This window comes from Gavialis gangeticus, unplaced genomic scaffold (assembly GCF_001723915.1).
Source record: "Gavialis gangeticus isolate Ggan-Ray unplaced genomic scaffold, GavGan_comp1, whole genome shotgun sequence".
NCBI classification, from domain to species: Eukaryota; Metazoa; Chordata; order Crocodylia; family Gavialidae; genus Gavialis; species Gavialis gangeticus.
Genome location: NW_017729031.1, coordinates 33,594,889 through 33,603,903, shown reverse-complemented (window position 1 = coordinate 33,603,903; position 9,015 = coordinate 33,594,889). Strand labels below are relative to the sequence as shown.

General features: G+C 50.0%; 1 protein-coding gene across 9 annotated transcripts in view; it reads right to left on the bottom strand.

Annotated features, from left to right (window-relative positions):
• The window catches only part of CLASP1 (cytoplasmic linker associated protein 1), a 349,913-nt gene that overhangs the window by 251,066 nt on the left and 89,832 nt on the right, over positions 1 to 9,015 (bottom strand). For all 9 annotated transcript variants that reach the window (XM_019522593.1, XM_019522595.1, XM_019522594.1 and 6 more), the window contains exon 7: positions 2,957 to 3,054. In XM_019522593.1, coding sequence (XP_019378138.1) covers positions 2,957 to 3,054 — 98 coding nt within the window. The remainder of the gene's footprint in view (positions 1 to 2,956; positions 3,055 to 9,015) is intronic.

The window sequence follows — 9,015 nt, the reverse complement described above, 5'->3', positions numbered from 1 at the left end:
CCTCCATCCCTGGGAGCTCAGTCCTTGAGGACAGGCTGTGACAAACCTTTCCATGGGGGCATCCAGGGAAGGGAGAGGAGACAGGCGGAAAAAACCACCCTCCCTGCACTCCTGTCAAGGCGGCTCGACTCCACGCTGCCGCCCAAAGGAGAACTGACACTACATGGGGGTGTATTCAAAACCCCTCCTCTTATGGGCAAGTCTAAGCGGACCCCTTGCCAGAAACCTATTTATCAGGCCAATTTAAAAAAATGAGATGCAAAGGTGCTTTTCCAGGATATCGGCTAGTCCTTGTTCCTTCCCCGACTGCAAAAAGAAGCTATTTATTGGCTGAGACCACAAGCACTGAAAACCTGAGCTTATCCCGGGACAGGAGAAAGGAAGAGGAGACACTGGCATGGAGCTACTGGCCTCTGCCAGCTGAACATCTCTCATCACCCTCTCCTCTAGATACATGGCCTCGTTCCCTTTCTCAGACCCCTCGCCTCCACCTTCCTCCTCCCACTCTCAGCTCCGACTCGTTTTCCAGTTCTCCCGGCATTAATTCACTGACATCGTAACAAATTAAGTCTTTCAAGGTCCCAAGGCTGCAAACGTAATTCTTTGGAGGAAGATCTGTAGTTTTGAACTTGTGCCGTAGTAAGCGTAGGGGGGCAAAGCCTCCGATCTCACGCTCCGACAAGCCTCAGCCTGCACAAGAAGGGTTTGCTTTTCCACAGACAGTTTAAACATTGCAAACCCTAGACCTGTCATTCACCCCAGTGCTGGCAGAGGTCTCTCATCGGACAGTCTTATCACAAATTTGTATAGGCAAATCCATCCAGAATCAGCCTGGCCGAACAGAGATGTGTTACCAGGTAGATGCCGAGCTAATCACAGATGAAAATAACTGGGCACATTTTTGTCCATGCCCTGGAAAAAATAAGCAGCCCTAATTATGCAGCTGCCTCTAACTCAGAGCCACAAACGCAAGATGCTTCTACCACTTCATCCGTGCACAATCTCCCATCCCACTCAGACCTGCCTTGTATTCCCTAAAGAAAAGCTTCATTGATTGCTTTAAAAAAGTTGTTCTGAAAAGGATGCATCCAAGATCCAGATGCACCAGGGAGACTGCCACATAAACTGGCTGGTTTCCCAGCTGCTTAGCTAACCGTGTAATCTTAGCTGAGCCATTAAACTCCTCTCTGCCTCAGTTTCCATATCTACACAATGCAAAGGCTAAGATCATTCATTTGTCAAGTGCTTTGGGGTCCTCAGATGGAAGGCGCTAAATAGATTTGCTAGATTTATACTGAAATTTGCTGAAGGAATTATACTGTGCGTTGGTCAGCACCCGGGCTTGCACGCTCTAGGATACTGAGCATACAAGCTCTAGCTCACTGATGCAAAAGCAGTGGAAGTGATCACCACTGAAACTGCAGAAAGAAATTACAAACTTTAACCTCACAGATAATCAAGGCTGGCTAACTTGCACACAGCCCCAAAGATTCAACAGAACTACTGCGAAAGTACGACGAGCAAGCTCAAAAACGCACGCTACATCGCTTCAACCTATGGCCTAACTTTTGAAGGAGACTGAAAAACCTGAGGTCCCAAATGGAGCTTTTGTAAGTCAAATGTGTTGGCAATGTCTAAATATGGCTTGAGATAATAATAATAATAATGATAATAATAATAATAATAGTTATTGTTGTTATTACTATTATTAGGAATGACAGTTATTATTATTAACTTTGACAAATTCAGGCTGGGGTGCACTGGCGGCCTTCAGGGTGTTGGGGCCCTGGGCAAGAGAGTCAGTTGGGGCTCCCTAGAGACTTAATTTTAATGACCTATAAGCACAGTGGACATCTGTTGCAAAATTTTGGGGCCCCCCTAAAGTGTGGGGCCCCAGGTGGTTGCTCGGTTCGCCCTTCCTTAAGGCCGCTACTGGTGCTGGAGTAAAAGAAAGGAAATTTTGGCCAGCAGTTTTTAAATGTGTGTCACCGTTCTCTGGTAGTGTTGTCAACATGAACGAGGCCTCGAGACTGAAGACAGGAACCAACAACTGAAACTGATTAGAAGCTACGGTGAAAATTACCGGCCTAGTTTTACTGCCCAGCAGAGGGATGACAAAGAACAGCCTAAATTCACTTCCATACATGTGATGATCTGAAGGCCAGAAGAGAACTTGATCCTCTGGTCTGTATCCTGTATAACACTGGCCACAAAATTTCACCCAGAGATTTTTATATTACCTTTTGCTTTTTTATCTCCCCTGGATTTTCTTTCCCAATTGAACAACAACAAAAAAATACTACAGTAACAGGTGAGACTGAGTTTAAATACACAGAGCTCCTAATGCACACAATTGTAGCGTGCGCTTTGTGATATTCACTGTGTTTCTTTAACACCCAGCCGCTGAGTCAAGTGATTATTTGAGAACCTCAGCTTTCTTTTTTATTTTTAAAAAAAAAGTGTCAAGCCTCTTGGTTGCAGAGAACAACTTAGAAATGTGATCTGACTGCACCTGAAAGGTTTGAACACTGAAAGATTTATATGCAAAGTCTCAGATGCATGATATTTTGTACAGCCCTCATGATTGTTAGGTCAGTCTCGTGATCTGGACTACTAAATATGATTTTTAGCTTGCCGATGTTCTTTTAATAGACTGTTGCAACATGAACCTTAACTACTTGAGTTAATTCGATCTTATGAATGTCTTCAATAGTCTTGAAATGCTTTCCTTACATCTTATGGCCCCAATCCTGCAAGTACTTAGGTGCATACGTCATCTGCTGCAGGTGAACAATCCCCATTTGCTTTTCTCTCTTGCATAAAATTAAGTACATGCTTAAGTGTTTACAAAATGGGGGAAGAGGGGAGCCCCAAGCTCACACAAAGGCCCCTGTACTCAAAGGAAAAATGAAAAGAAACCAAGAACAGTCAACAAAAAGGGATATTCTCTACTCACCGAGACTGTGGTAATCCTTTTTTACTGAGATCTGCCCTGACACGTTCGCCTACGTGTCTGTAAATTTCCACAAGGCTGTTTATTGCTGCATCTCGAACCTAAATATTAAGGAAAACACTTGATCAAAATTGATCCTCTTTTGAATTTGTAATACCACTTCCTAAGCAAGGCAAGAAAAAGCAACAGCAGTTACTACAGCAACATTTATGGAGTATTTGCCCCCTCCATCCACAGATCTGAAAGCGAGGTAGGTATCATTAGGCCCAACATTACTGATGATGGGACACCGGAAAATGAAGCGTTTCCCCAGAGATAAAGTGAGTCAGCGGGAGAGCTGTGAAACCAGCCTAAGCCGCCATCCTTCAGTCACGTGGCAGGGCTAGGTCAGGCTTGCAAAAGTCCCACTCACCCCCTCCTCTACAATAGCCAAACTTTTGGAAAGCAAATAGGCCTCTGGATACTTTTCTCACCGCTGCAGTAAGGATGGGAGAACAGCCTCCGAACCTGTGCTAACAGATTCATACCCCGAGTTATCTGCCTTGTCGTTCAGTCTATGTGCACGGACAGGCAGAAGTAATTTTGATATCCGTTACATAAAAAGTCTTGGCGTGTCAGTAAGTGAAGCGTCTGCCTCTCTCTCCTTCCACCCCGTGGGCCAGCTGAGAGACGAAAGAGATCTTCTTGTAGAAAATAAAATGCCACAAAACCACTACCGCAACCAGGTTCCCTCCTGATCCGAGATGCATTTTACCCAGCAAGGACAAAGAAGTCCCATTACACAGTCCTATACCTACACTGGGAAAGGGAAGAAAGTGCCTTGCCATCTTTAGTACATGGCAGGTACGTCTACCACGCTAACAGGGTAGCAGACTGACTTTATCAACCTCATGGACTGCTGTATGCTGTAGGCTTGGATCTTTAATACAAGATTGCTGGACACCAGAGCAACAAGCACTTTATGAAGTCTACAGGAAAGTGAGTCTGTGCAAAGCCAGGGGAAAGAGCTGCTTTCCTGGCTGAATGTGAAGTAAGACCTTTGAATGTATATAAAAATTTAAAAAAATTTAATTACTCTGCAGCAGTCAGGGTGCGATCAACCTGCTCTCCCCATGCTCATCGTCCCCGTCACCAAGGCCCGTGAGTTAGCGCTCATTGCTGGCATCACCTTACCTCCATGGCCACCTCCACCCCACCAAGAGATATGGAGGCCTCTGGCAACGTGGGGGCCAAAGCAGGGCCACCACAGCCAACGTGGACACACATATGGATGACCCAGAAGCTCCCCAGAGATACGTACAGATACCAGCACGTCTGTCGCACGGTATCTAGTAGGGATGAAGCCAAATCCCCTTTGAACTTGAGGCCAGGGTGGGGAGAAAAGCAACACTGTCTCCCCTTCCCAATGCAGATTTACCAAAGTTTCGGGCTGGGAGGGACCTTGTGAGATCATTGGATCCGGGCAGGAAAGATTGCAGGGGTCCAATAACCCCAGCGAGGTGTGCGTCGTCTCCTTTTGAAGGTCTCCAGGGTAGGTGCCTGCACCACCACCCGCTGGGCGTCTATTCCAGGGTCTGGCCACACGAGCCACGAAGATGTTTTTCCTTATATCCAGTCTGAAACCTTCTTCTGGGAGTTTATGACCATTGCTCCTGGTTTTCCCCTGGGGCGCATTGGTGAATAGTCATTTGCCTTGCTCCTGATGCTCTCCCCTGATACAGATGCCACCAGATCCCGCCCCCCCCCACAAAGTCTTCTCTTTTCTAGGCTGAACAGTGCCACATCTGTCGGCCTTTCTTCGTACAAGGCAATAATGTCTTTATTATACTCTTTTAAACGTATAACCCGGCCTCCTACTAGGGGTCCCCAAGCTCCGGCCCTCTTGCCGCAGCACCGTTTCCCTTGCTGCCGTCTGCTTCAGCATTTGCCCTCTCTCTGTCTCACTCCAACTCCCCTCCCCGCCCGCAGCCCCACGAGCCCTCCCCATGGCGCGGGGAAGCACCATGTTGTGACACCGCTTCAGAGGACCGAGGCGGGGGGAGAAAGGCCAGGCCAACTACAGTTGCTACCGGTTTTTCCTTTTCCCACCAGTGCCGGGAAGAGGAAGAAGAGGAGTCTCTGCACATGGGGAAATCTATTCCTGCCGGGGGCATTTCTCTGCGCTCCTCTTACTTGCTCTGCTGTCTTCCTGCCCCCTCAACTGCCGCCGCGGCTCCAGAAGCAACCACCCCGGTGCCAGGTTCTGGAACCGAGGCCGAACGCGGGCTCCAGCCGGTCCGACGGCGCGGGGTTGGCACAGCGGAAACGCTCGAGGCACGCCAGTCTGCTCCAGGCCACGCGGTCCAAAGCCACTGCTCCATCAGTCGGCGAGAAGCTGACGACATCCGCGTCACGCTTGGCTCCTGGCCCAGTGGAGAGGGCACTCCTTCGGGCGCCCTCATCTTTTAATCCTCGAAGATATACCGGGTGAAATGCTAGGCGGGAGTCTCGTGCGCTTGGCACAGCCAAGAGCAGGCTCTCGTTTCGCCGTGCCCAGCACCCTGACTCTCACAGCAGCGTGGGTATGGCCTCCGGAGACGTCCCCTTGCTACGCTGTAGATGTCAACCTTCGAAGGAACAGGGAAAGGACGCAGCCCGCTACCAAGAACAGAGAATCATAGAAAATAGGGTTTTCGGGGCTCTCAAGAGCTCATCTAGTCCAGTGGTTTTCAACCTTTTTTCATTTGCAGACCCCTTTGGAAACTTCAAGCGGCGCTGCGTGGGGTATGAATGGTAAGTGTGGGTATTCGCATACCTTTGATTGATCCTGGTCATCTCCTGCAGACCCCTTAGACATAGCCTGTGGACCCCCCGGGGTCTGCGGGCTATGGGTTGAAACCCATTCCCTGAACCAAACAGGATCGACGAGGCCTGAACCATCCCGACATCGATGGCTACATTCGGTAGAGTCTCCAAGTTAAGTGCCCGTTCAGGATGGAGAGGCCAACCTCTCTCCACACTACATCGGGGTGCTCAACCTCCAGCCCACAGGCCAGATCTGGCCCATGGCACCATGTTAACTGGCCCAAAGGGCTCCCCAGGGGTCCAGAAATTTGGCAATGAGGGAGAGGTGCACCTCTCCCCTGCTACCACATCTCTGGACCCATGCGAAGCTCCAGGCCCCATGCACTGCTCCCAGCATGGAGGGCAGGGTAGGGCTGGGCGGGGTGGATAGTGCAGGGCCCAATCCTGGTGTGGAGCCCTTGAAGGGGGCACTGCCAAGCCCCCAGGACCCAATCCGAGCACACGGGGGGTGGTATCGGCCCCCCAGGACCCAATGCCGGTATGCAGGCAGCAGTGCTGGATCCCATACCACTGGACCAAAGGTTTGAGCATCACTGCTCTACACGGAGGGGTGGGAGGCAGCACTGTGTCCAGATGAGGAAACCCCACGTGCAGAGTATACACTCTGCTGGCCAACAGGCGGTTATTTCAGTCCTGGAGTTGGAGGAGCTGCAGTAACTGCTGAAGAATGGGTCACGCGAAGCAAAAGCAGTCCCCAAAGATGATTAAAAATTAATGCCCTCTCTGAACCGTCTTTAATGGACCACCTTTTTCAATATGTGCTGTAACTAGGAAGTGGAAACAAGGGAGATCAGGGGCTCCTGTACAATGGTGATTCAAAGGAATAGCATTATACATCCCAGTCCACCTCCATGGAGACGACAGAGACCTGCTAGCTGCTTGCCTAAGACAAGCTGCCAAAGAAACAAAACCATAACATGAGTCACCATGATCACTCCAGACGAATCATAATGCAAGTATATCATGCTGCCCAACATTACAGAGCCTGGTCTCACTAGGCTCATAATAATAATAATAAAAAGTCAGTCTTTTCTTTGAGCCCAGGTACATTTATATGATGAAAGGTGGGAGCTGAAAGAGCAGGAGGATTCAAAACAAGAAATCCTCACTAGTTCCACCTTCCTGGCACCGGGGAGGGAGTTGGTCCAGCCACATGGGAGGGAGGGACATGCAGACATCGCGTCCCCTTCCCCAGCGGAGGATACCACGTTCCCTCCTGGTCCTCACCAGGGCTGGGGATGTGACCATGCCAGAGCAGGTGCCTGATGTAGAAAGTTTCCTACCTGGGGAAGGAGAGGGAAGCTGGGGATGAGAGGACTGAAGCTGGCATAGACTGAAAGAAGAGGTAAAACTCCTGACACTTCCTCTAAAGTCACCAGGAGACATCTCCGATTTCTCAGAAAGGCACCGTGTAAAACCCACCATCTACAACGTACCATCTACACCCCGCCACCACTCGATGAACCCTCTCAATCAAGTTCAACGGGACCACGTGTACCTCAGGTTGCTCAGATGCACCGTTCCAGGATCGGGGCCATGCAGACAGGCTGGGTCGCCCCATTCACAAGCGCTGCAGTAACGCTGCCATGATTATAAAAATACTTCTAAATTCCTTAGTTTAAAATTATCTAAGACCAGTGCCAACGCACATTGCTCATGCTCACAGCGAATCTTCACGGGGGAGAAAGGGAAATCTCCACGAAACACTGAAAACTGCATTGGTTTTAAGAAAACCATCTATTTAGAGGAGGGGGGGGAAAAATTAACAAAGTGGCTTCCTTCCTAGGCAAGGACGAAAGGCTCAAGCACTGCACATGACAGAGCATTTCCCTGCTGCTGCTCTCTCCCATGCAGCCAAGAGAGGGCAATGTTGATCCAGGCTCTCCCAAGGCAGCTGCTTAAAAAGAAAGCTTGGGCAGAAGGAAATGAGCAGTCAGAGATAGAGACATTTTATCAGATTGCAAGGGCCGTTCTCCCTGGGAAAGGAAGTATGTTGCATTAAGCTGACCGTGCATTAAGCTCTTAGCTAAACGGGCTGGCATTTTACAATGCAAAGAGGGTTGTTTTTCTAAAAAAAAAAAAAAAAAAAAGCAGCCTAGCTGGTTTCTCTGAATTTAGGGCAGGGAGGGGGTGAGGGTGGGGACAGAGATGGGGATGTGGAAGGCCGGCCAAGCACAGGGCATGGCTGGGCTGGCACCTCCTGTCCGCAAGTGCCCCCCCAGCGAATGAGCGTCGGAGATTCCCAGGAGAAATCAGGATAGTTGGGGAAATAAGTGGTAGGAGACCTAACGGGAGATCTAGTGGTAGGAGATCATGCACCCTAGGAGCACGGGAAGGAAGGAGAACAGACCTCTCTCCCAACCAAGGAAGAGAGAGAAGATATAGAAAAACCTATGGAGCAATTGGGTCTTCAGGGGCAAGGGAGAGAGGACCAGCAGGACTGCTATTTTGCACACGCGTGTTGCTGACTGAGGCAGTCAGGGCTTGAAGAACCTCCTCGCGAAGCTGTTGGCAGCACATCGCTGCTGGTATCTGGCTGGAACAGCAGGTCACCCCCCCCTCTGACCCCTCCAAAAGTTAGCTCTCATCTTACAAGCAACATGGAGCACTAAGGGGAGGCGGACTGGCCTCATAAATCTTTCTTATATCTTCAACCAGCGCTATTCAGACAGCAACAGCTCCTCTACAACACGCGAGCAGTTTGGCTGACCCAGGCGTTCACCCATCTGATTGCACTCCGCTGGGCTCTTCCCGATTACTCAGGGGATCCCCGCAACTCCTGAACAAGTCCTCTGAGGTCACAGAATCACAGAAGTGGGGTCAGACGGGACCTTGCAGATCTTCAAGTCCGACCCCCTGCCTGGCCAGGAGAAAAACTTGGCTCAAATGACTCCAGCCAGGTAGGCATCAAGCCTCCTCTTAAAGACCCCCAGGGTAGAAGCCAGCACCACTTCCCTTGGAAGTTGGTTCCAGCTCCTAGCCGCCCTGACAGTGAAGTCGTTCTTGCAGATGTCTAATCTATACCTCCTCTCCAACAACTTGTGGCCGTTATTCCTTGTCATGCCAGGGGCGCTTGGGGAAACAAGGTCTCTCCCAAACCCTTCTGGTCCCCCCTAGTGAGTTTATAGACAGTCACCAGGTCCCCCCTCAGCCTTCTCTTGTGGAGGCTGAACAGGTTCAGGTCCTGCAGTCTCTCACTGTACGGTCTGCCCTGTTGT